Raw genomic sequence first — 25,613 nt, 5'->3', positions numbered from 1 at the left:
TCTGTATTTGACATGAATAGAATATTATACCTTTTTTTTATGCTGAATCCTCCTTGATTACATGTTCGTCTTAATTGTCTCATGAATCATTATTTCTAGGCAATGAGCACCTGAGCAGCCTTGATCTTTCATTAGGGTTGCTGGCAGTCTATCCTCCCCTCCCCTCGCTTGCAGCCCCCTCGCTTGCAGCTCCCCTCGCTTGGAGCCCCCCTGTAGTTTTCCTCGCTTAGAGAAATTCTTCTGGAAATTGCCTGTTGAAACTTTGAAAACGACTTACAAAAACGAGGCAACTGCTAAACTAGCGATCGCTACGCTTTTTCATCGATCCTATTGGCTGGATAAACTCAAGACAGTAAGGTGACCGTTATGTCAACTGCCGGCTAGGATGACAGCCGAAGTAGTAGAAGAAAATCAGTATCAAGGAAATATCGGGAAGGAGGCCACAAACGCAGTCCCTTCAACACTGAAAGTATTTGGCTTAAATTGCGAGGCCTCTGGGCTCTTTCCTTTCCAATACCAGTTGGCCTCATTTTTTTTTTCGTACTCTTTCCTCTCTTACATCTTGCCTTGCCCCCTCTTAAACCTCACCTCATCAGTTCTACCTTACCCCTATACCCGCTCTTCCTCGTCCTCTTTTTTCTCCCCTTTCCCCTCGTTGTCCCCCTGCTACCAGATTGTCTTGTGCCCCCAAATCATCCTCTGCCCCCAAATTATTGGGGGGTCTCATCCAGAATGTTGCTTTTATGGAGCTAATCTCACACTTGGGCTCCTTGATTTACTTGATCTTCAGCGCCTGGGCCCTCCATGGTTTTCCCTGGACTTTCTTTGGTGATTCTTTGGTTCTTCGGCTCTCCTGGATCGACTTGTCCATCCTTGCGCCTATGCCGATATCCGACTCGTGCGTTGTTTATTTCCCATCATCTTTAAGATGATGTAAAACCCTGTGTCTTCCTGATGGCTTGTTTTCTGTTTTGCTGCAATTTTCTATACTCTTCCATTTGAACAGTTTATTCTTATCTCACAGGCATAGTGCTGACTGCCATCTAATAATGTCATCGCTCGTTGAGTCTGTACATTCCGAGACACTTGACAAGACACTCGATCCTGAAAGTCCTAGCCCTATACCAGCAGAGAAATCGCTGCCTTCTAAGCCACATACAGAGCCACCCATTCCTCAATCCTCCTTGTCTTTTAAAGATGTCCGGCCTGCCAATCTTCAGATACGGAGCCTCGGGGTATCTGTCGATATGACGCCGTCTTGGTCCGATCCCGCTTCTTACCCTGATCTAATCAAGAGTCGCTTCAAGCCCCAATCACAAATCAAACCCTTGTTGCAGCATGTCAGCGCCTCGTGTTGCCCCGGAACTCTGACTGCCATAATTGGTGGCAGTGGCTCTGGCAAGACTACCCTTTTAAACACCGTTGCCGAACGTGTCACTGACTCTCGTCTGATTGTCTCGGGCTGCGTCACGGTTAATGGCCTGGAAGGAATCCATGCTGCCCGTCACGCGTACGTCATGCAGCAAGATGTTCTTTTGCCTTCCTTGACTGTTCGCGAGACTTTAATGTATGCTGCTGCGCTGCGCCTCCCCAAGTCAGTATCCGAAAAGGAACGTGCTGATGTTGTCGAGCAGGTCATCTTGGAGCTTGGCCTGAAAGAATGTGCCAACACTCGCATCGGAAACTCGCAGCATCGGGGCTGCTCTGGCGGCGAAAAGCGGAGGGTTAGCATTGGGGTGCAAATGCTTGCAAATCCGTCTCTTCTGTTTTTGGACGAACCAACTACTGGGCTAGATGCCACCAGTGCATTTCAACTCGTGCGAACGCTGAAGGCATTGGCTGCAAAGGGTAGGACTATCGTTACTACCATTCATCAACCACGATCTGAAATTTGGTATCTATTTGATAATCTAATCATACTAAGCAAAGGAAGCCCTGTGTTTTCAGGGTCTCGCGAATCGTGCGTTTCTTGGTTGGATAGCCAGGGGTTTAGTCTTCCTCCATTTGTCAACCCTGCCGAATACATGGTTGACATTGCTGCTATTGACAGTCGCTCGCCTGAGTTGGAAGAAGCGAGTAGAATTCGGGTCGACAGCCTTAAGTCTGCCTGGAAGACCGAGTCAGATAGACTCTACAATGACATGGCAGATACTTCAAACGGGAAGTCAAACATGGATCACAAAAACCCCACAAGCCATCCCATTCACGAGCATGCTAGTTTTTTAACTCAGATGCGAGTGCTTACTAAACGCACTTTGAAAGTTACGTATCGGGATCCTATGGGGATGATGTCTGCTATGCTCGAAACTGCTCTTATGGGGCTAGTAAGCGGCCTGATCTTTTACAATCTTTCCCGCGATGCTTCTGGCATTCGTTCAAGGCAAGGTGCCTTGTATTCGAGCTCTGCCATGCAGGGTTATCTCATCTTGATCTTTGAAGTCTACCGCATGACTGTCGATATTCAAACTTTCGACCGTGAAAATGGCGAAGGTTGCGTTGACCCCTGGGCCTTTATTCTGTCTCGTCGTGTTGCCCGCTTTCCCACGGAAGATTTGCCTGTGCCGGTGATCTATAGCGTGGTCTTATATTTCATGGCTAACTTTGATCCCGAGATTAGCAAGTTTTTCATCTTTCTGGGAATCTCGGTGCTGAACCACTACATTGCCATGACCTGTGCTATGATGTGTGTGGCTCTTGCAAGAGACTTTCCTACCGCTAGCTTGACTGCCAATCTGATTTATACTTTGCAGACTTTGGCTTGCGGTATGTTTATTCAAATCGACTCAATCCCGGTTTATCTCCGCTGGCTAAAATATATTACATACGGCGTAAGTCTTATATGCTCTCAACCGCAACTTTGTATGTTTTATTAATACTTTTTTTTCTTTATCAACAGTGGTATTGCTTTGGTGCTTATGCCGGAAACGAATTCGAAGGTAGCTTTTATGATTGCCCGTACGATGGCGGTGAGAGCAATCCGTCCTGCGCTCCATACACAGGAAGTGGGATCATGAGGGATTTGGGCTTTCCTCGAGACTGGGTTGCAAGACCTTCTGCAGTCTTGGCGGGCTTTGTCTTGCTCTTTTTGCTTGCTACCTACGCACTGCTGCGTTTCAAAAAGACTACAATGACCATTGCTCGAGCCCGCAACTCCGAGGATGTTGACCTTCTGGATAGCAAAGAAACAGTTGTGATCGAGCCCATGCCAGATGTTGCTGCTATCGATCTGACTCTTGAGAAATTCTCTTTGGATTTGGACAAGCGCTCTTTGCTGGGTAAAAAGCTCCCACGTAAAACTATTCTTCGCTCTGTTGATGCTACGTTTCAAGCCGGCGTTTTGAACGTCATAATGGGCCCTTCAGGCAGTGGCAAAACGAGTTTGTTGAATTCTGTGGCACTGCGGCTCCAGAATACTATGACAGCGCGTTACATACCAACCGGAAGGCTATTATTTAACGGGACTGACCCGTCTGATAGCGTTGTTCGTGCTGTTTGCTCCTATGTTTGCCAAGACGATGATGGCCTGCTGCCATGTCTTACTGTCCGCGAGACGCTCCGGTTTGCGGCTGGCCTTCGCCTCCCTAGATGGATGAGCAGCGAAGAAAAGCAACGGCGAGCTGAAGATGTGCTGCTGAAATTGGGGTTAAAAGACTGTGCCGACAACTTAGTAGGCAATGATTTGGTCAAGGGGATTTCTGGTGGTGAAAAAAGACGAGTGAGCATTGCCATTCAGATTCTTACCAACCCTCGTATTCTCTTGCTGGATGAACCAACTAGTGGGCTTGACGCTTTTACTGCAAGTTCTATCATGGAAGTGCTGAAGGGTCTAGCTGCAGAGGGCCGGACGCTGATTTTGACCATTCACCAGTCTCGGTCGGATATGTTTGGGCACTTTGGAAATTTGCTCCTTCTGGCTCGCGGAGGAATGGCTGCCTATTCCGGACCGGCTGCAGGTATGCTTGAATACTTTAGTAGTCGGGGCTTCGACTGCCCATCCCATTGTAACCCTGCCGACTTTGTCTTGGACCTGATTACGGTTGACCTGCAGCAAGCACAGCGCGAAGAGGAGAGCAGAACAAGGGTTCAGGCTTTAACCGAGGCATGGAAGCAAGGAGGCGGCGTTAGCGATGAAAAGCTTATCCGTGCCCGCAGAACTTTCACCGGTAAGGCCCTGGCAACGCCCGCAGAGCTCGGCGCTATGGTTCGTGCGCCATCCCCATTTTCTGTTGCTGCGCCGCTCTTGATTCACCGGGCCATTATCAACATCCGACGCCAACCGCAACTCGTGATTGCTCGTGTCATGCAAGCCGTGTCTCTTGCTATTCTGCTCGTCCTGTTTTACACTCCTATCAAGCATAACTATCCCAGCATCCAGAACCGTATGGGTATTGTGCAGCAGATTGGCAGTTTTTACTTTAGCGGGATGCTGCAAAATGTTGCGTTGTATCCATACGAGCGCGATGTATTTTATCGCGAGCATGCTGATGGCGTATATGGCGTGACGGAATTTCTGCTTACTTACACAGCTATGGAGGTACCATCTGAGATTGCTTCCGGGACGCTTGCAGGCGGCGTGCTGCTTGTTATGGTAATTGGCCTGCCGCGCACAGCTCTGCTTTTCTTCACCACCTCATTCGCAAGTTTTGGTGTCATTTCGTGTGGCGAGAGCGTCGGTATCATGTTCAACACGTTGTTTAACCACACTGGCTTCGCTATGACTTTGACTTCCGTCGTTCTCTCGCTGGCTAATTCTATGGCTGGTGTGCTGTCTACCGACATGCCTGCCTTTCTTGATGCCATGAACTATCTCTCGCCTGTGCGATATGCAACGCGCATTGTCGCGGCGTATTCGTTACGCGGAGTTAAGTTTACTTGTGATGACACCCAAAGACGTCCCGACGGTCGCTGCCAGATTGCGACAGGCGAAGATGCGCTGGAGCTGTATCATCTGAACGATGACCCAGTGAAGAACGTGATTGCCTTGGCGGCGTGTGTAGTGATATACCGACTGCTGGCATGGGGCCTTCTGAAAGCTGTGAAGAGACGGTGATGCGTTTAGCCGGGCAACAGAAGAAGGGCTCAAGAGCAAATATGTCAGTCATATTCATGTGAATTGTCTGGTTAAGTAAAGTAGATAGATGATCATCGCTGTAATATGGAACAACATGTAGAAAGAAGGAAATAATTAATAATGAAACTTGTGCGTATCTATAAATATAAGGGAACCAAACATACACATTCCCGACGCTAAAAACCGCAAATCACCAGCCATGGCCATCAATGAACAAAAGTCTCTCTCCCACTCCCATGCAAGCCTCACCTATCCCTACTGCTAAACGCGTACTATTCACCACCTACTTGACCTCAACCTCTGCATTACCATCCTCATGCTGCGACTCAACTGCCCACACACCCTTGTCTTGCATTTGCGACAGGAACTTTTCCTCATCTGCCACCGGGAATTTATCATCATCGATGTGCGGTAGCCGGCCCTTGGCTGCCTGGTAATCTAGAAGACACTGTGCTGCAACCGGCACACTCGTGCGTCCGTTAGGCAGCAATCGCAGCCATAGGCGACGCCACAACAGCATGCGCGTTTCGGCTGACCACTTATCCATGATAGTGTGACGTAGAGCTAGTTGCTTCCATGGGATGGAGGCCGGGTCACAAGCGCCGCTAGCGCGCACGGCACCAACAAACACGAGAATATCAGCAGCCGGAGCTGTGAAAATCTGGAGTCTTGGAATGAATAGCCGTGGGCCGACGGATTCAAAGGCTCGCGAGAACCAGGCGCGTAGGAGTGCAGGCGTCAACATGATATTTTGTCGTTCCCAGTTTTGCCTAATCGAACGACGTGGATACGTGACGCCAGTGGCGTCATCGTAGGCTTTTGTGATAGCGGCGAAGTCGAGTTGAAAGCTAACAGGGCGGATTTCACTGTCATCCTCTTCGTCACCATTCGTTGTGGTGGCAGCTGTAGCGTGATGGCGGGAGCGATAGTCGCTTGTGTCCTTGAGCCACTGCTCGTGTGCTTGGGTAAGAACACAGACCACCAATTGGCGAAGCTGGTCGTTGTCCCATGCCTGGCTCTCGATCAAACCTAGGTTGAGTAGCTCGCGGTGGCGATCGCGACAGGCTACACTGCTGCGGCCCAGTTTTTGACCTATTTCAACCCACTGACTACCGAATATATCGTACATGGCGCACAACTGCTTATCATCGTCAGGCGACCAAGGTTTGGGCTCAACTTTTGAGGGGTACAGGCGACGCACACGCAACTTTGCCGAGCAAAAGTTGCGAGTTGGCAGGGCGTCCATGAGAACGGCCCAGAAACGCCGCACAATAACGAGCGATTCACGGGAGTCGACCAGACCGCGAAGAACGGGCGTATACAGAATCTCAGTCATGGCACTATCGCCGAGATGGTTGGTCTGCTTGTATTCTTCAACAACAGATCGAATCGTTGCATCCTCCTCTTTAGTCCACGCGCGGCGGGTGGAGGTTTTTGCTTTGGTGGCGCTCTTCTCTGATGATTTCTTACCATCGTCAGTCGTGGGTGCTACTGTGCCACTAGCCTCTACTTTGGCATTTTTGTTAGGAGGCCGAGATCGTGTGCTCAAGAGAGGATTTTCAACTGCAGCACGTGTGTAGGCGGGTGGTGGAACTTCAGTAATAATCCCGGGGTTATTCTGTAGGGCCTCATACTTGGCCATCATAGCCTGTAGCCCAGCATCGCGTAGACTATTTGCTGGACCAACAGAGCCCGCAGGCAAAGCGGGGTTAGGGGTAATAGGCATGGAAGTGGGAGTGGGAGTGGGTGTAGGCGAAGGATCGAGTGCTTCGATACCATCAGAGGTTTCGTTATTGGTGCTAGTTGTTTCTCTGTTGTTGTCGTTGGCATCAGTTTTAGGGTTGTCTCTTTTTGCGACCTCACTGATAGGAGTGGCATCGCCGTCATCATCCAGCATATCAATAGTGTCAACATAGTTGAAGACCGGCGGCTCTGCTAAATTTAAAGCAACTGCGTTTTTAGCAATTCGAGTGCTTCTGCGTCGTGCAGAATCTGACTTGTTTGCGGAATCATCAGGGTTTTTGTTTGCTGTGGAAGAAGATTGTTTGGTCCTAGGTGTGTCCACAGCTGAGCCTGCAGTAGAGGCCAGCTCAGCCAAATCCAATTGTGAGGCATCTATGATAGGGTCTTGCTGCGTAATAGTCTTGGGAGGGAGAATTGCGGGGATCTCATCATCTAGATTGTCATCGCTGGAATCAATATCCTCTACTGGTAGGGCTGGAGCCATGATACCTGGTAGTTGTTTTCTGACTATGGCATTGGCCTGAGGCCGAGCTGGTGTTACAGGCGCTTTTGCAGCTGAGAGTGGCGTCGGATCGGGGATCTCTTCTTCATCTTCATTCTCTGAGACTATTGGCGAGCCAAGGGTAATTGTCGGCGAAGTAGCTGGAGGGTTCTCATGGCGGGGCTTCTTGGCAATAGGAGTTCTCAACACGGCCATCTCAGTACTGAGTTTCTGGCTGGGGCTAGCGAAGGAACCTCTTCCGTTTATACGTCCTTCAGCTAAGTCAAAGCCTACATCTGAGGCTCGTTTGCGCTTTTGCTTCTGGGATGAGCTAGGAAGAGGCTCTTGTGTGCTAGGAATGATATCGGGGTTAACTGCGCTGGGCTCCACAGCCGCTGTTTTTTTACCGTTACTGTCGTTGCGACCACCCAGCTTTTTGATGGGTGAAGATGGGAACTGCGAAGACTGCTCAAGGGCCTGTGATAACGTAGGTGGCTGAGTGAAAGACGGCACCTGTGATACAACAGGGGGCTGGGCCGAGGGAGGTGTCGAGTCATAGACCTGCGGTTGTGTATTGGTGGCACTGAAGCTGCTTTTCGGTGTGGCTTTGACTTGAGCTTTGACATTGACTTTAGACGTTCGGGCAGTGCTCTTGATAGAAAGAGAGAATCGTTGCTGTGGTGACTGCGGGACATCATATATGGATTTTTCGTCGGCGGGTGGGCTTGATATATTTGGCAAAGATGGAGTATCAAGAGTAGATTGCGCCGAAAAGAGACTGCGGCGAGGCTTCTGCTTAGCTTTTATGGAAACAGGAGCCTCAATAGGGAGCAGTCGAATGTCTACAAAAGGGGCCGGTTTTAGGGTTGTTTCGGCTTCCCCATCACTGTCTTCGATAGCCGGGGGCTGAGCAGATGGAGGGGTAGCGGTCGCATCAGTTGCAGGCTCTTGTGTAGGGGTTATGTCTATATCCATGCGGTTGTCAAGCTGGGGGAGAAGCTCAGGTGAATGTGAGATTTTGCAATGGAGACCACCTATCTCAGGGGATGAGGTTGGAGCGGTGGTAATCCGGCTGGCCTTTGGTGTTGATTCAAGCTCAGGTGATGAAAGGCGTTCGTCAATTGAGGGAGTGGCAGCGATAGGGTAAGAAGAGCCATGGGGAGTGAAAGGCGTCTCAGCGCCACTTTCTTGCGATTCGGGAGGCGGCGAGGGAGTAGAAGCGACGATCCTAGACTTGAGAATGGGTTTAAGGGGGCTACCGCTGACGCTATCACAATCTCCAGCGTCATACTCTACGGATATATCTGGAGTCTCGGCAATCTCAAGCTTTTCATCAGCATCGGCTGGAGTCCCAAAGGCGGTTGTGGTGTCAAGTTCTGGCGACTCTCCACGGCTGTTTAAAGCTACGGGGCTGCCTCCGGACTCTGGCTCTTCGATATCCATTTCATTTGCCGATACTTGGCTCAAGTCATAGTCTACCTGCATATCAGTGGAGTTGAATATGGGTAGGTCAACGTCCCAATTATCGTCGTCTTCATCATCTTCGTCGTTGTTGGTGTCATTATCGTTGGAGCCATAGATACGCGATGAGATGCCATTTCTGGCAAGGTCTATGCTGTCCTCGGCGCCGATGATGTCGTCTTCGTCAAGTTTTAGCGATTCCTCTTCTTCTCTCTCTTTTTCTGACTCTCTTTCTCTCCCATTTTCTTTTCCTCGAGCTATGGCATCAGCAACAAAAGCAGCAGCAGCTGCAGCAGCAGCTTCAACATCAGCCTGGGCCTTAGCTTGGGCTTCAGCTTCAGCTTGGGCCTTTGCTTCCTTTTCTGCTGTGATTTGGGCTTCGGCCTCGGCTTCGGCTTGAGCTTTAGCCTCTGCTCTCTTTTGCGCCTTTTCTGCCTTCCTGCGTGCTTTTTCTGCCTTAGCCTGAGCTTTAGCTTTAGCTTTAGCTTCGGCTTCAGCTTTAGCTTCGGCTGCAGCCTTTGCTTCAGCTTCAACTTCAGCCTTTGCTTTGGCTTCAGCTTCAGCCTCAGCTTTTGCTTTGGCTTCGGCTTCCGCTTTTGCTTCTGCTTCAGCCTCAGCCTTTGCTTTTGCTTCTGCTTCAGCCTCAGCCTTTGCTTTTGCTTCAGCTTCAGCCTCAGCCTTTGCTTTTGCTTCAGCTTCAGCTTCAGCTCGAGCCCTAGCTTCTGCCTTCCTGCGCGCCTTTTCCGCCTTGGCTTCTGCCTTCCTGCGCGCTTTCTCCGCCTTGGCTTGGGCTTTTGCTTCGGCTTCAGCCTCAGCTTCAGCTCCAGCTTCAGCCTCAGTTTTTACTTTTGCTTCAGCCTCAGCTTTTGCTTTGGCTTCGGCTTTTGCTTCAGCTTCAGCTTCAGCTTCAGCTCGAGCCCTAGCTTCTGCCTTCCTGCGCGCCTTTTCCGCCTTGGCTTCCGCCTTCTTGCGTGCTTTCTCCGCCTTCGCTTTTACTTTGGCTTCAGCTTCAGCTTCAGCTTCAGCTTTGGCTTCGGCTTCGGCTTTTGCTTGAGCTTCAGCTTCAGCTTCAGCTTTGGCTTCGGCTTCGGCTTTTGCTTTAGCTTCAGTTCCAGCTTCAGCTTCAGCTTCAGCTTCGGCTTCGGCTTCGGCTTCAGCTTTTGCTTTGGCTTCAGCCTGAGCCCTAGCCTCTGCCTTCTTGCGCGCCTTTTCAGCCTTAGTTTTAGCTTTTGCTTCCTTTTTCAAGCGGGCCCGTTCTTCGGTAGCTTCAGTCTCGGCCTCAAGCCTGGCCTGTTCTTCAGCAGCTGCAGCCTCTCCTCCAAGTTTAGCCTTTTCTTTCGCATTCCTAGTCACGTCTTCCGCCGGTATTTTTTCTCTTTCAGCTTTAGAATTGGTCTCGGGGTCTTTCTCCGTTGCTATACACTCAATAGGCGTATTGGAGATATTTTGTTGGCCTACTATAGAATCACTGACAAAGCCAACGTTGACGGACGCATCTTGATCGTTTTGAGTCTGGGCTTGGGCTTGGGCTTGGGCTTGGGCTTGGGCTTGGGCTTGGGCTTGGGCCTGCTCCTTTAGGAGTCGCTTCCTCCGGCGCGCGCGTTGTCCCTTGGATAATCGGCCGGTGTCGGATGGGATCTGTATAGGAGATAGCACAACTCCGGCTGGTGTTGGTGTAGGACCCGGGTTTGGCGCTACTTGTGATACAAGGGTGGGAGGATCGTGTGGCTTGGACGGGAGGGGATCTGGAGGGTGGGCTGATGTTGCTGATAACTTTTGGGTTTCGAGAATTTTCTTTTGACGCTTGCTGGGAGGCGCGGCGGTAGGTGCAGGTGGGGTAGGAGTTGACGGTGGCACAGTATCCAAGTCTGAAATTGTATGAGACACAACCTCGTCATTAAGAGACTTGCGCTTCTTGTTCTGCTTGGGAGAGGCCAGAGTGCTGACACGAGAAGTCGAGATGGATTCTGGGCCCGAAAGCTTCGTCGCTATAAAAGGAATGGCGGTTATAGGGTACGCAGGATTTGTGGGCATGGCAGCAAGATCAGGCTTAGCGACAGCCAAGGCAGGCGAGCCAAGTTCTTCCTGCTTGATAAAACTTGAGTCGACACTCTTTTTCCTACCCCTATTGCGGATCCTCTTCTTCTTGACAGTTGTATTGGGAGTTGTTAAAACAGCGTCTTCGGCAGACCCAGGTTTCAATATAGACGTCTTGGTTTCCATTGTCGAGATAGAAGCTGGCAGTGATGAGGGTAGCGACGCTGAAGATATAGCTCCTACTGCTGGCTTAGGTGGGTGGGGTATTGGCGGTGGGATAATAGTGCGACTAATAGGGCCCGGGTGAATAGAGATAGGAATCTTGGGCACAGGAACAGGCGTAACACGGCCGGGAAAGACAGGAGGAGGAATCGGAGTGGTGCTAATTCGGCCAGTGTGATAGGTCCGAATGGGGGGTGTTGCAGTAGACGAAACTGGGATAGATGAAGCTGCAGGAGAAGCGGAAGAATCAATCTTCTTCTTCTTCTTCTTGATAGTCAGAGGCGTGACTGCGCCACTGATGGTGTTGTGCAGAGCCGGCATCGCTCTGGCCTTAGCAGGCTTCTGGACATGGGGGGAGGAAGTTGGCATAATAGAAGAGTGCTGAGCCAAGTGTGGATAGAAGATGTGAATAGAGCGAGAATCGCCGTGGAAATGTCTCGAAGGAGGGATATCGAGAAACAACGGGAACGCGGGTAGGAGATCTGCAGAGGCCCGGGAGGCACCGACAGCAACGTCTTCAACTCCGATGTTGATGCCGATGACTTTAGGCCAGACGTTTTACCATGAATTGTTTGCGACGAAAAAAAAGCGGTTGCGACAGACGCAAGACGGGAAGGAGTTATTGATTCTCTAGTTGTTTGGCTTGGCCAATCGTGGAAGAAGAGCATCGACGTTAGGTCGGGATGTATGGCGACGTTTAGACATGCGCCCTGAAGTTGACGATGCGGATGAAGAATAAAAGAAAAGAGCAAAATGCAGGTAAGCAGGCAAAAAAAATAATTTTCCAGACGCCTAACAATTGACACCTCCTCTGGCTGTCGCGGGGCATAGGCGTGCTAAAAAGAAGAAAAGAAAAAAAAAATACGGAGGCGGCAGAAAAGGGCGGTGAGTGGATAAGATAAGATAAAAGCTTGTTAGAGCTCAAGGTTCTAAAACTGAGGAGCCAGTCCAGACAGAGACCAGGTTTAAAGTTACTAGGTTGCCAACAAAGAAAGCTCTTTTTCCTCATTTATATTTTCCAACTAGGAATTCCATCCCTCCTTCTTCTGCAACCTTTTTTCCTTTTTAATGCGTTGTGTTACACTAGCACACACAAGAATGCAAATAAACTCGCCATCTTTGTCACCAAGCGAAACGACCGGTTAGCCCCTCTTTCTTGTTCCCTTTATCCTCCATGGACCCCCCTACCCCGAGGGCCATCCTCCGTGGCCACAAGTCCCAAGTCCATGCTGCAACTTTCATTCGCCACAATTCACGCCTAGCCACTGGCGATGCCGACGGCTTTGTCGTGCTATGGGACTTGCTGACTATGCGCCCGGCTGCCGTGTGGCAGGCCCACCAGAAGCCGGTACTAGCCATACAATCATGGGGAAATCGCATCATAACGTATGTAAGGGCTGTCCTGTCTGCTGGTCTTGTCTTCTCTATTTTGTTTCTGTTAACATTCCACTCTTTATTAGGCATGGCCGCGATAACGAGTTGACTGTCTGGAAGCTCTCAGAGGCCGACGAGACCCATCTTAGTAGACAGCCCCCGCTGGAAAGCTCTGTAACGCCACCACGCAACAAGCCCTGGGTGGACTTCGTGATGCCCGTGAACTCAATGAACTTCTGTGCCTTTAGCTGCTGCTCAGCTGTTGCTAGCGAGGAGGTAGACACCTCCAATGAAATATGGTTTGCAGTTCCCAATGCGCTGCAACTCGAAGGCGTATGTCCAGTCTCGCGTTTCTAGCTCCCATGGCATTTCCCACGCTTACTAAAACTATTTCCCTCTCTAGGTCGACCTGTTTCATCTCCCCAGCCAAACTCGCAAACACACCGTCAAGTCCGTATCCAATGCCGGCATGGTCATGGCGACAGCTCTGGGCCATGATGGCGGCCACCTAACGCTTGCAGCTGGCTATGAAAATGGCCAGGCCACCGTTGCGCGGCTGTCTGCGGACGGAAACACGTGGCACCTAGTGTACAACTATACGGCACATAGCCAGCCTGTCCTTTCACTGAAAATGTCAGCCGGACGAGAATTTTTCATCACTACCAGTGCAGACGCCGTGATTGCCAAGCATCCTGTTCCAAAGCCTCTTTTAGCAAGCGAACAGCCCGAAAACTCCAACGTCTTGCCACAAGCAGTCACCGTACCTATCCGCGTGGTGAACACGAAACACGCGGGTCAGCAGGGCCTCAGCGTCCGCTCTGATGACAAGATTCTAGCGACAGGCGGCTGGGACTCTCGCGGCAGGGTTTATTCTTGCAAAACTCTGAAGGAAGTCGCCGTGCTGAAGTGGCATGAGGTTGGCTGTTATACGACAACATTTGCCTGTCTAGCGCCCCAGCAAGTAAAACCTATCTCCAAAACGCCTGTTGCGGAGACTGACTCTGCTGCCGGCGATAGCCGTGATACCCTCAGTCTTGTGTCCAATGCACCACATCAGAAGACTGGCCTAAAATCAGTTCGCGAGAAACGCTTAGCACAAGTTCGTGAAGGCCACTGGCTAGCCATGGGGAGCAAAGATGGGAGAGTAAGTCTATGGGATGTATTTTAGGCGGTTTTCGTTGCAAGTAGGATTAGAATAAATGTGGCCGAAACAAAAGGACGAAGGAAGTAAAGGCTCCCAAAAAGAAGGGCTGAGCCGGAAAAGCAAAAGGAAGCAAAGACCCGTAAAATAAGACCACGGAGCGAAGGGTCCGCGAGTGTATGTAGATGCTCTTTTGTGTTTTCTTTCCTGCACATTGCAGATAAATTTCGCAGGGGGATAGATACTCTTGCAGCAGCAGCCACCGTCACAGCAGCAAGTCTAGATTGCCTTGAGAAAATGATTCTTGAACTTTTTGTTGACGCGATCCGGGGCGCGGTACATGAACTGATCGCCAAGAATCTCAAAGACAAAGACGTCGTCCTGTGCCTTGTCTTCTGTCTGTTTCTCTTCTTCCCCCTCGCCCTCCTTGCTCTGCGCAGGCACTGGTACCGGCACCCGTACTCTAAATGTTGTACCCTCCTTCGGTACCACCTTGACCTTATTCTTCTTGGTCACCAGCTCAAACGTCTGCTGTGCATCCTTGACCACAATGCCCCTAACCCCGACTCTGCTTGTACACTTGCTGCGACACACCTCGACTTCGGCTCCGTGGAACTCAGCTGCTGCCAGTTTAGCCGCTGCGCTCGCACCTGCCATGCTCCCAGTGCCGGCGCCGCCTGCTGGGGGGTACACATCGCTGCCAAGCAAGTCTAGCGCATACGCCTCCCATAGCGCTTTCAGCGGAGCAAACGTTGCATACTGCAGACCAGACCGCGGGAGTGCATATAGACCGTGACGACGAGCAGCCCGACCTGATAGCGGAGCCGGCTTACACTTGGAAAGTGCTTTGGCTTTCTGCCGTACGGCACGCCGTGCCTGGCGTTGATCGGCGGGCGGCGGCGAGGAAGGCCGAAGAAGCAGCGGGCGGTACTGGACTTTTTCGGCATAGATGCGCTTGGCGCTCGTGGGCGAGTGCGCGCGCTCGAGAAGCGAGTGGACGAGGGCCTCCTGCTGTTTAGAGGCCATGTTTGAAGGGGGTGGTTATCATGTGTAGTAGTATAACCAAGGCGATTAGGTTGCTGCAAAGATGAAGCTTGTGCACACATACAGCTCTACCTAAATTTTTAATCCTCGTAATATTTACCCGTGGATTAGCCGGCGCAAACTACTACTAGGGATCCAGGATGACTCCAAATGCGATCTAACCATAAGCGACTTGGCCCCTGTAATCCTAGATTCCTGGGGTACTAGTTATCACATAACCCCAATCATCGAATCTGCTCCTAGTTCTTTGTTGACTACGGAACTCAACGTAGCACTAGAACACAGAACACATTCTCCTAGCACTTTAACGTCCCTTCTCTTTCCAGCTTGACCCTCATGTCAAGTAGTTGTGCATCGTGAATCCACGCAAAACCATACCGTTGTTGCTTTGCTGCCCTGTTTTCTCCTTTCCATCACGAGCCGGCTCTCAAACGCGTTGCAGCTTTGCGCTCTTCATCCACAGCTGCAGAATCTCATCCCGCAGAACATCGCCCTTCAAATGGCAAATAGCAAGGAGCCCGTCGCTGATAATGTTCGGCCCACAGAACCCGCAGAGCCTGATGTTCCGACTGCGCCAGACTTGAAAATTGGCGGCAGTGAAATCACGCTTCAACCCACAGGCTATGTGCCACCAGCCACCAAGAGGCACCAAGACAAGAAAAACAGCCCCGCTGGCAGTCTAGATTCGGAAAAGGAAGAAGCCCTGTTGCACACGTCGTCGTTCCGATCCGATCCGTTTCGGTAAGCTATGCCGTCCTCTGCGGTTCCCGTCCTTTAATCAGTGCTGACCTTCTCCTGCAACATCATCTCCAGCTTCCTACGGGAAATCTCTCTACATGTTTCCGGCTCAGGCTGGCGAGGCTATGATAATTTCATTGGCCAGCCTATTCTGTACCCCGGTTTCACCGATCACATCAAGGAAAAGGTTCTCTCTGCTAAGCTTCTGCGCGACCGCATCGCTGAGCTAAGCAACAATCGTCTGGTTAAGGAAGACACCGAGGGCTGCTTCGGGACGCCAGGTACCAAGAAGCATGCCAGGCTCAGGGCTAGGCGGCAGGCCGATATCATTTCAGGGCTAGAAGATGTGGCAGACAAGATGATCGAAAACATGATGGTCAAGTTTGAGAGCAAGGCCTTCCTGCGAGGCGGCGCATATCTAGCGACCCAGCTGACACTCAGCGCTTATCACCAGGGCATCCACGTCTCAAGCGAGGAAGTCCTCCGTCTACGTAAGGTAGCCGAGGTGGCTCAGGCCAAGAATCAAAGTATCGTTTTCCTGCCTTGCCATCGCTCACATGTCGACTACGTTTCGCTACAAATCATCTGCTTCCGCCTTGGTCTCACATTGCCTACTGTCGTTGCTGGCGATAATCTGAACATTCCGGCTCTTGGTGCGTTCCTGCAGAAGTGCGGTGCTATGTGGATCCGTCGCAGCTTCGGAGACGATGTCCTATACACAACTATGGTGCAGACGTACATTGATACGTTGTTACAGAACGGCTACAACTTGGAGTGCTTCATAGAAGGCGGCCGGTCGCGGACAGGGAAACTTTTGCCACCTAAATTCGGTATTCTCAGCTTTATTCTCGATAGTCTACTGTCTGGCCGTGTTGAGGACTGCGTCATTTGCCCAGTTAGCACGCAGTACGACAAAGTCATTGAGACCGAGGGATATGTCACCGAGCTTCTAGGCCAGCCCAAGAAGCAGGAGAACCTAATGGACTTTGTCATGGGCGGATCGTCAGTGCTGTCTCTCAAGTACGGCCGTGTCGATGTGCGGTTCCATGAACCGTGGAGTCTACGTACGTTTATCACGGATCAGCTGACAAAACTCCATCCGCCCTCATCGTCTCTATCCTCAGCACAGTTTATACTCGAAATTTCGGACCCAGCCCATGCTTCCATGCGTCACAAGATGTTGCGCACCCTAGGGTACAAAGTTCTCAGTGACATTAACGAGGTGTCAGTAGTGATGCCCACAGCTCTTATCGGCACGGTCTTGCTCACTCTGCGTGGGCGAGGTGTTGGCAAGAAAGAGCTAGAAAGGCGTGTGCACTGGCTGACTCAGCGTATCAGGGCCAAGGGCGGCCGTGTAGCTCACTTTGGCAATGCCCCGCTGGCTGATATTATTGCTCGGGGCTTGGAAGTTCTTGGCAGAGAGCTTGTTGGCGAGGTCCGTGGCCTCCCAGAGCCGACTTACTATGCGGTTGATCGCTTCCAATTGTCCTTTTACCGCAATATGACGATTCATCTGTTTATCAGTGAAGCGTTGGTCAGTGTGGCTATGTACACCAAAGTCAAGCAGGGCGGCGGGCCAGTCATACAGGATATTTCGTACGAGGAGCTCCGCAAGCACGTACTTTTCTTGTCATCGCTATTCCGTGGCGAATTCATATTCCCAGGCGATGGTCTCGCGGCGAATCTTGAAAACACGCTCCTGGGCCTCGAAAACGATGGAGTCATTGTGCTGCAGCGAGATAGCAACTCGGGCGATGTTCTCAAGGTCGGACTTTCAGATCAAGAACGAAAGGCAGGCCGGGAAAACTTTGACTTTTACTGCTTCTTAATCTGGCCTTTTATTGAGAGCAGTTGGCTGGCTGCCGTCTCCATTATGGGCCTTACGCCTCCGATAGCCACAGAGGGAGAGAAGGTTGATAATGGCGGTAGCAAGGCAGAAGCAATGGCCGCAGGCGGTGATGGCCAGGTAGAAGTGTGGATAAATGTATCGGAAGCGCAAAACAGTGCACAATTAGTAAGTACAGCCTCAAATAAAACAAGCATCCATCATAACAGCTACAGTAACAACATTTCCCTCGGTGGGAGGTATCCGCTCCTATGATGAGCCAATTCTCGACCCCCTCTTCATCGCCGCCTCCAACCCTTCCACTTGCTGTCTTTCCTCCCGCTCTCAGTCATTTTACTAACCAATCTTTGCCATTTCTTTTTCTCTTCCTTCCCCTCTTATAGCTCGGCAAAACACTCTACCACCAAGGCGACCTCAGCTACTTTGAATCAGTCAACAAGGAAACTCTCAAGAACTCGTACCAGCGATTCACCGAAGAGGGCATCGTGCAAGTCAGCAAATTCCATGACCCGTCGCTCAAGGGCGCTAACAAGATGGTTGCACGTCTGCGTCTAGCCGATTCCTGGATACCATCACGCGATCCGCAATCTGGAACGCTCGTAGCTCAAGGCCGGCTGTGGGACTTTACTGAGAAGATTGCCGCCAGCCGCCGTGAGGGCAAGAATCGCCGTGACGGCGCAACAGTTAGCGAGAGAGTGCTTCGCCTAACAGATGAGCTAGGAAAGGCTCTGTTTGATGCAGCAAAAACGTACAACGTCGGAGGGCAGCGTGTGATAGGCGGAGCGGAGATTAAGGCTAAGAAGCGAGGCCGTCGTAGGGGCTCGTTGGACAAGGCGAAGCTATAGAATCTCTAGGAAGCTAGACAGGCTTGTTTTTTCTAGGTTTTATCAGCGCTACGAAGAAACAGGGAATGGAGCTTGTGACCTATTAATCTAAAAGAGTGCAAAAGGTTTGTTTGTCTTGAGACTCTGGTCCATCCATGCTCCCCCTATGCATAATGTATACCACTACCAATGCTGCCACCCACACCACCATCTATACCAGTGTCTATGCCATTATCTATACACGAGTCTCTTCTCCAGGTAGACTCCGCCTCTGATCTAATATATTTACAATACACGAGAATAATGCACAAAAGCGAGACGTCCCATCGCAGCCTTATTCATACTCCCTATATCGCTCCCCAAACTATCCTGCAGGCCACCCTCCTTGCCGTTAGCCCATCCTCAGTTCTCATGGCAAAGCCTGCCCACCAAGCGATCTTTCTTACTCTTGCCCCGCCACGATGATGTTGTCAATCAGTCTTACTGCAGGGCCGCCGCTGTGTCCCAGATCCTCGCCCTCTTGTGGCTTTTCAACCGGCAGAAACTTGATTGCACCACTGAGGACCGCACCCTTGGCCACATCCACTCTGTCAATCTCCTGCATGGTTTCCGGGTCAGCGAGCGAAATGTAGTCTACCGAGAACTGCACCCGCTCCGAGGGCTTGAGGGCTTTCTGCTGGCCCTGCATGCCCTCGATGACCTCCATGGCAGCAGCAAGCACACTCGCGCGGTCGACGGCACCGTTTTGACTGATTTGGTCTTCAGCTGCCCGTAACGCGCGGTTCAGCACGGTTGCAGCTGTGCGGCGTCGAGCACCGAGATAGACATTGCGCGAGCTAAGCGCCAGACCGTCGGTTTCACGCTGGGTTGGGCCAATGACCACTTCAATGGGCATCAAAAAGTCGCGGACCATAGTCTTGATAACAACAGTCTGCTGCACATCTTTCTGGCCAAAGTACACGCGTGTAGGCTGCACGGCATTGAATAGCTTCATGCACACTGTCGCGACGCCACGGAAGAAGGTTGGCCGTGATGCGCCTTCCAGTAATTCGCTCACAGGCGTGATAGTCACGAAGCTGCCTTTAGAAGCAACCTCCTGGCCTGGAAAGCCGGACGGATACATTTCAGCCGTCAAAGGCGCAAACACGGCACTGACGCGGCCCATATTAGCTCCGTCATCCGCTAGCTCGCGGTCGAGAGCAGCAAGCTTGGCAACGTCGGCATCCCACGTGACCGGGTAGCTGGCCAAGTCTTCATGCACACCAAACTGCGCAGGATTGAGGTAGATGCTGACGACGACGTGGTGGTTCTCACGTGCGGCGGCCCGGATCAATGAGACATGGCCAGCGTGCAGCGCGCCCATGGTTGGCACCAATGCCACGAGCCGCTGGTCAACAGCCTGCGGCTTGCGCCATTGGCGCATGGCATCGATGCTACGCAGCACGCGGATGCTGGTCGACGGGATGACTTCTCGGGTAGATGACATGGATGCGGTGCGGTGGCCGCGCTGGCCGGTAGTCAGCAGTGATGGGTGCGAAAAGGCTTGCTGTGCACGGGCGCGGAAACCAAGAGCAAAGCCAGGGCCGTAGTGATGGGGTGGTAGCGAGAAGCAGGGCGATACAGAACAGTAGTTTGTTCCAAGTGCAGCAGCAGACAGACGCCGGACAACAGTAGCCTGTGGGCCAGGGGCCATTTTTTTTTTCTTGATCGATCTCACAACAGGAAAGATGTGAGTGTAAGTCGACAAGAGAGTCCCCTTGTCCTACTTAAAAACAATGCCACATGCGACCTTGTATTCGCTTGGAAGAGCCGGATGTGGAGGGGTAGAGGTCTTTTTTGTCTTACGACGTTGCGTGCTTAAAATCGATACTTCGAAGAAAGAAAGAAATGGAGTGTCTGTAAACCCTAATGTTCGGCGGGGCAGGGTTAAATATGCCCCTGCTTAGCCGTAGGTAGTTAGCGTAGCATCTAGCCGATGGCCTAGCTCAGTGCGATTTTGGGGTAGCTACTAGCAAGTATCTCCGAGAATTCTACCTCTACTACTATAGCTCTCTCAAGTCACAGATTTAGTCATAGTTCTAGTCGTAGCTCTAGCTGCTGTAACTCTAGCAGCTATGGATTGTTTTCAGTGTCTCAAGTTTCTTGAATGTCTCGAGCGACTTTGGTATGGCATGACATGACATGATATCCCCCCCCCCCCGACTAACGTTGCGTCTTTTTATCTTTTTTAGGGGTTCCAGGCCTCGTTTTCAAAAAAATAGAAGAACAGGAGAATGGTACTAATGGTACTGCTAGTGTTATGTTTCTATTGCCGTTTGTATGGTTAGGTTACTATTGCCTTCTGTGCATGTCGCGCATGCAAAAACAATCATCGACAAGTTTGCATAGCTTCGAGTCTCCCTCGCATTTTTGGTTATTTCTCTTTTCGTTTCTGCTGTATTCCTTGTCTTGCTTATTTTGATTCTTTCTTGGCTGGTCGCGCCTTTTTTTCTTCTCTTTTTTTCGGCCTTGGACGCAAGCAAGAATCCAAAATCTTTGCCACCTTACTGCCGTCTTGGTCTCACTGGTTTTATTGAGCGTCTTTTTTGTTCTTGTTTTCCTTTCCTCTTTTTCCCTTCACTCTGTCTAGTACCTCCTCTTACTCCCATCCAAGTCTAACCCTATCACCAGGACCTTCACCGCTGGACAAGCAAGGACACTTCCTCTTCTCTTGCTTAGCGCCAGTGCTATCTTCACTTGCTCTCACCCTCTCTAATCATGCCCTCATCTTCTTCAAAGCATCCCTCGCCCAAACCCGCACCTGTCATTATCGTCGGTGCTGGCCTGGCTGGTCTTGTGGCGGCTTATGAACTGAGCCTACGCAATGTGCCTGCCATCATCGTCGACCAGGAAAACGCTAACAACATCGGCGGCCAGGCCTTTTGGTCTCTTGGTGGCATCTTCTGCGTCAACTCATCAGAGCAACGATGGATGGGCATCAAAGATTCACGCGAGCTTGCTCGTCGTGACTGGTTCAATAGTGCGCAATTTGACCGCCCACAGGATTTTTGGCCGCGTCAATGGGCTGAGGCTTTTGTTAACTTTGCTACTGATGAGATGGAGTCATATGTCAAGGGTCTAGGCTTAAAGTTCATGGCTAATGTCGGGTGGGCTGAGCGCGGCGCAGGAAGTGCTGAGGGCCACGGAAACTCGGTCCCGAGATTCCACTTGACTTGGGGCACAGGTCCCGAGGTAGTGCGTATTTTTCTCCGCCCTGTCATGGCTGCCGTTAAGAAGGGCCTGATTGAGTTTCGTCACCGCCATCAGGTTGATTCGGTGATTGTCGAAAACGACAGAGCCGTTGGCGTGCGAGGAAGTATTTTAGCCGAAGACAATTCCGCTCGCGGCGTCAAGTCATCCCGCGATGTCGTCGACAGCTTCGAGATTCGCGGCTCTTCTGTCCTTGTATCTTCTGGTGGTATTGGCGGGAATCCAGAAGCTATTAAGAAAGTCTGGCCCACCGACCGCCTGGGTTCCAAAGTGCCTAACCAGTTTGTTGTTGGTGTTCCTGCCCATGTCGATGGCCGCATGATTGATATCGCTCAAAGCTCAGGAGCCAACGTCATCAACCGCGATCGCATGTGGCACTATACAGAGGGTCTTAAGAATTGGGATCCCATATGGCCTGATCATGGAATTCGTATTTTACCTGCCCCTTCTTCGCTGTGGCTAGATGCTACCGGCAAGCGATTCCCTCCGTTTTTGTTTCCTGGAAGCGACACACTGGCTACACTGAAGCACATTTGTACCTCTGGGTATGACTACTCATGGTTTATTCTTGACAAGGCCATTATTGCGCGCGAGTTTGCGCTTTCAGGCTCGGAGCAAAACCCTGATATTACCAACAAAAGTTTCTGGCAGCTTGTCCGTAATCGCCTCTTTAACGGCGGTGCCGGGCCTGGCCCGGTACGCCAGTTTCAAGAACATGGCGAGGACTTTGTCGCCCGCAATAACCTCCAGGACCTTGTAGTAGGTATGAATGAAATCGCGCGCCAGTCTGGTGGTCCTCAGCTCGAATATTCTGTCATTCGCGAAGCTGTGGAGTCTCGTGATTCGCAGTTCGTCAATGCCTATTCTAAGGATGCACAGGCCATGATGGTCAACAACGCTCGCAATTACTGGCCCGACCGCATCAGCCGTGTTGCTCCGCCCCACAGACTCCTCGACGAAAAGTACGGCCCGTTGATTGCCGTGCGTCTGAATCTCCTGACACGCAAGACGTTGGGCGGAATCGAGACAGACCTTAAGAGCAACGCCATGAAACCCGATGGGTCAACGTTCCCGGGTCTCTATGCCGCTGGAGAGGCAGCCGGGTTTGGCGGCGGCGGCGTGCATGGCTACAATTCCCTCGAGGGCACGTTTTTAGGCGGGTGTATATTCTCGGGGCGTGCAGCGGGGCGTGCCATGGCCGAAGAGGCATTTAGAAGCGTGGTGAGCCCCCGTGCTGATATAGAAGCATCTAGCTTGTAGGACAAGCTAGTGAGAGGTTTGAAGCAGCGCCGGTAAGATTTTAGCTTGTGTTGTAGGCTGTTGAATGTTTGGCTTTTTGACATATCGGTTTCTTGGTCTGTTTATATCGGGGTTTAGCAAGCCGTGTGATTCTAGTTTTCTAATTTTAGAGAGCAGCGTGTAGAGTTTGTAATATGCAATTGTATTCCCGTTAAGAAGGCCTTTCCGACAATGTATAGCCCTACGGCATTAGTTGGCTGATTCTCTCCAACTTCATTAAGTCGATATGGGCATACAGTGTAGTTTTTTAATGGTTAACTTTATGGGGCGGCTAGTTTTTACAATAGAGGCTCTAGTACTAGACCTCGAAAAAACAACGAGCTGGTTCGTGTGTAGATGGCAAGTTGGCCGTGGCTACAAGACGCAGTTTTTCGAAAGTTTCATATTTGCATACCATCTACTCACAATAGGCTGTCTCGTTAGTGTAGTACAAAGCCCGCCACGGCTGTGGCTACAGAAAAATGTAGCCCCGCTTTTTTCTTCCCTTGTCTCTATCAGAGCTTATCACTTATCGCAATTCCTTATCAGCTTGTGGCGCTCAAAAATATTTGGATTGACTACACTACCAGAAATTGTCCATCATCAAGCCGAAACCAACATCGACTCCAAGCCCAACCCAGTCATCTATTAGCGTTTTTTTTGTCTACCGTTTATTGTACCACATAATTAGAAACTTTTGCTTTGACAAGAGTCTGACCACTCCCTCAAACATGCCGGCCGACGACAAGCGCAATCCGCTGCTGGACAACCTGAATAGCGACGACGACGACGACAACAACAGCAATGCGCATGATTCTGAAACTGAAGACTTGCGCAAAGGCAGAAGCTTAAAGACCAAAAGACGGCGAGAATCGGATGCCTCTTCGGATAGTGAGGTTGACGGCGCTGCCTCAGACTCTGAAAACGACGTTCGTGTCAAGGGCAAGCCAAAGAGCAAGACAAAAGCCAATGACGGCGATGACGAGTCAGACGATGATGCTGGCAGCGCTAGCGACAGCAAATCCGACAAGGAGAAAGAAAAGTCCACCGCGACGAAAAAGCTCCCCGCCGCCCCGAAACAGCTTGCCAAAAAGAACCTGATTGCCACCGAAGAGGCCATCAAGAAGTCGGGTGTGCTCTACATCTCGCGCATTCCACCGTTTATGAAGCCGCATAAACTGCGCACACTCCTAGAGCCATATGGCGCCATCAACCGGACTTTCCTCATGCCCGAAGACCCGACCGCACACGCACGACGGGTGCGTGCTGGCGGCAATAAGAAGCGGCTATTCACCGAGGGTTGGGTAGAGTTTGTCAGCAAAAAAGACGCGAAGCGTGCCCACGCGCTTCTTAATGCCCGCACAATTGGAGGCAAGAAGGGCTCGTATTACCGCGATGACGTCTGGAGTCTGGTGTATCTTCGCGGCTTCAAATGGCGCGATCTTATGGGCCAGATTGCGGGCGAGAATGCTGAACGTGCAAGCCGCATGCAGGCTGAGATTTCCAAGGCAGCACGTGAGAATAAGGAGTTTGTTCGTAACGTCGAGAGAGCCAAGATGCTCGATGGCATGCAAGCACAGAAGCGGAGGCGTCTCGAGGTCAATGACGAGGATAGAGCAGCCAAGAAACCTGCAGATGAGCAGCCTCGTGCCAAAGCGCAGAAGACTGAGTCACGGACATTCAGGCAGACAGCTAAAGTGGTGCGGGATGTGGATGCAGTACAACCGGCAAGTGTGTCTCGGGCACTAAGCAAGATCTTTTAGATACTGGAGTTGGGAGGAAGCGAGGGAAAGGGAGAGAAGAAAAAGAGAAGGAAGAAAGCAAGGTAGGCAAGAGTCTATCTCGGAGTTGGTGTTTTTGGGGCTCTTTAATTTATTCATCTATTTACCACTCGCATAAGGTGCATAATAAGCAGACGACGCAGATAATCATGCAACGGACTTTTCCTAAGCTCCAAGATACGACTATGAGAAAGACAAACCAATAAATTTAGCCAATTGAAACCAATTGCTACTCGCTTTCTTGGAGATCTAGACATCTTCCTTATGTGATGAAGAGCTCGGGAGAAGTCAGCCTAAAGACCAGACATTCGATTTTACACTTGTCAAGTACCACCACTGCTTCGTCTTGGAAAGACATGAAATTTTGCCGCCTTACACATTCATCGTTACACCCTCAGGTACAGGGAAAACATATACAATCTCTCAGCTTGCTGCTGAGCATGGCAAATATGTTATTTACCAGAGCTTTGCTCCTGAGACAGCGAATGGCTTCCCTGGCAGGTTGCCTTATGCCTCTCTCAGTCTGAGTGCCTTGAATAGTGTAAATGCTCTAAATCGCCTCCTAGGCCACCGTGAAGAAATGGAATGGAGATGGTCTCTCATAGTTGAGGCACTTCTGCATCTCGCCAGACTAGCTCAGACTTTTGGGATTGGCCCTGCAGAAACTTTTCATCACCAAGCTGACCAGGACTATAGAGAACAGCAGAATCTTATCAGATCCAGCCTTGAGTTCATCATTAAAACACCCCCATTCCTCCACAGGCCAGGTCCGGATGATTACTGGAAGCCTTCTAATACCTATCTCTAACATCTATTCACTAGTGCAGGGTATAAGGTGAAGAGAAATACTAGAAGCAACACTCGTATTCCTAATAGCTCTATTCCTTCCCTCCAATTTGTGCTCTTTGTCTCTCCAACTCCAGCTCCACTCACTAAACCAGATATAAGCTGGGAAAACGTCTTCACTTTTTGTTGTCCCCTATGGACAATCTATGGCACTGAAGCTCAAGAGCCCTCGGGAGATTCGAAAAGAAATCTAGCAGTCATCTTGTGTGTTGGTCTAGACTCCGAACGATGTCCTATAATTAACGCATCGCCAAAACGCCCATTCACACTGCTGAGGCAGCAAGTTTTGCGTTTGCTGCAGTCACTCCTTTGTGAAGTTGATCACCAAAGGCTGAAAGAGAACACGGTGGCTTATGGCTGTGTCAAGTTCGAAACTGAATTCTCTCCTTGATTGCAATGGATAAATGAGAAGGGGTTGGTAGTTTCCCTTCACTAGTGTTTCCATTAGCTTAACTCTAGCTATTTCAATAATACCCT

At 50.8% G+C, this 25,613-nt stretch overlaps 8 protein-coding genes across 8 annotated transcripts; 5 read left to right on the top strand and 3 right to left on the bottom strand.

Moving 5' to 3' along the window:
* Window positions 1–1,049: 1,049 nt before the first annotated feature.
* HOO65_050681 (uncharacterized protein) lies at window positions 1,050–5,050 on the top strand (the record flags this gene model as incomplete). Its single annotated transcript, XM_071003102.1, has 2 exons — window positions 1,050–2,828; window positions 2,897–5,050. The coding sequence occupies 2 exons, from the start codon at window positions 1,050–1,052 to the stop codon at window positions 5,048–5,050; spliced, it is 3,933 nt and encodes a 1,310-aa protein (XP_070858740.1).
* A 304-nt stretch (window positions 5,051–5,354) lies between these two features.
* On the bottom strand, window positions 5,355–11,384 carry HOO65_050680 (Neurofilament heavy polypeptide; the record flags this gene model as incomplete). Its single annotated transcript, XM_071000988.1, has 1 exon — window positions 5,355–11,384. The coding sequence occupies one exon, from the start codon at window positions 11,382–11,384 to the stop codon at window positions 5,355–5,357; it is 6,030 nt and encodes a 2,009-aa protein (XP_070858739.1).
* An 805-nt stretch (window positions 11,385–12,189) lies between these two features.
* On the top strand, window positions 12,190–13,557 carry HOO65_050679 (ASTRA-associated protein 1; the record flags this gene model as incomplete). Its single annotated transcript, XM_071003387.1, has 3 exons — window positions 12,190–12,401; window positions 12,476–12,722; window positions 12,793–13,557. The coding sequence occupies 3 exons, from the start codon at window positions 12,190–12,192 to the stop codon at window positions 13,555–13,557; spliced, it is 1,224 nt and encodes a 407-aa protein (XP_070858738.1).
* Window positions 13,558–13,809: 252 nt separating this feature from the next.
* Window positions 13,810–14,556, bottom strand: HOO65_050678 (putative ribonuclease P protein subunit 1; the record flags this gene model as incomplete). Its single annotated transcript, XM_071000987.1, has 1 exon — window positions 13,810–14,556. One exon carries the CDS (start codon window positions 14,554–14,556, stop codon window positions 13,810–13,812), a length of 747 nt encoding a protein of 248 aa, XP_070858737.1.
* Window positions 14,557–15,073: 517 nt separating this feature from the next.
* Window positions 15,074–18,003, top strand: HOO65_050677 (Glycerol-3-phosphate acyltransferase; the record flags this gene model as incomplete). The annotated part of the gene is made up of 3 exons (XM_071003167.1): window positions 15,074–15,315; window positions 15,388–17,326; window positions 17,542–18,003. The coding sequence occupies 3 exons, from the start codon at window positions 15,074–15,076 to the stop codon at window positions 18,001–18,003; spliced, it is 2,643 nt and encodes an 880-aa protein (XP_070858736.1).
* A 421-nt stretch (window positions 18,004–18,424) lies between these two features.
* Window positions 18,425–19,675, bottom strand: HOO65_050676 (Pantoate-beta-alanine ligase; the record flags this gene model as incomplete). Its single annotated transcript, XM_071000986.1, has 1 exon — window positions 18,425–19,675. One exon carries the CDS (start codon window positions 19,673–19,675, stop codon window positions 18,425–18,427), a length of 1,251 nt encoding a protein of 416 aa, XP_070858735.1.
* Window positions 19,676–20,739: 1,064 nt separating this feature from the next.
* Window positions 20,740–22,491, top strand: HOO65_050675 (KsdD-like steroid dehydrogenase; the record flags this gene model as incomplete). Its single annotated transcript, XM_071000985.1, has 1 exon — window positions 20,740–22,491. The coding sequence occupies one exon, from the start codon at window positions 20,740–20,742 to the stop codon at window positions 22,489–22,491; it is 1,752 nt and encodes a 583-aa protein (XP_070858734.1).
* A 749-nt stretch (window positions 22,492–23,240) lies between these two features.
* HOO65_050674 (Pre-rRNA-processing protein ESF2) lies at window positions 23,241–24,272 on the top strand (the record flags this gene model as incomplete). The annotated part of the gene is made up of 1 exon (XM_071000984.1): window positions 23,241–24,272. The coding sequence occupies one exon, from the start codon at window positions 23,241–23,243 to the stop codon at window positions 24,270–24,272; it is 1,032 nt and encodes a 343-aa protein (XP_070858733.1).
* Between the last annotated feature and the right edge of the window lie 1,341 nt (window positions 24,273–25,613).

This window comes from Ceratocystis lukuohia (assembly GCF_044167205.1).
Source record: "Ceratocystis lukuohia strain C4212 chromosome Unknown Supercontig5_pilon, whole genome shotgun sequence".
In the NCBI taxonomy this organism is placed as follows: Eukaryota; Fungi; Ascomycota; class Sordariomycetes; order Microascales; family Ceratocystidaceae; genus Ceratocystis; species Ceratocystis lukuohia.
This window is presented reverse-complemented; position numbering and strand designations above follow the sequence as displayed.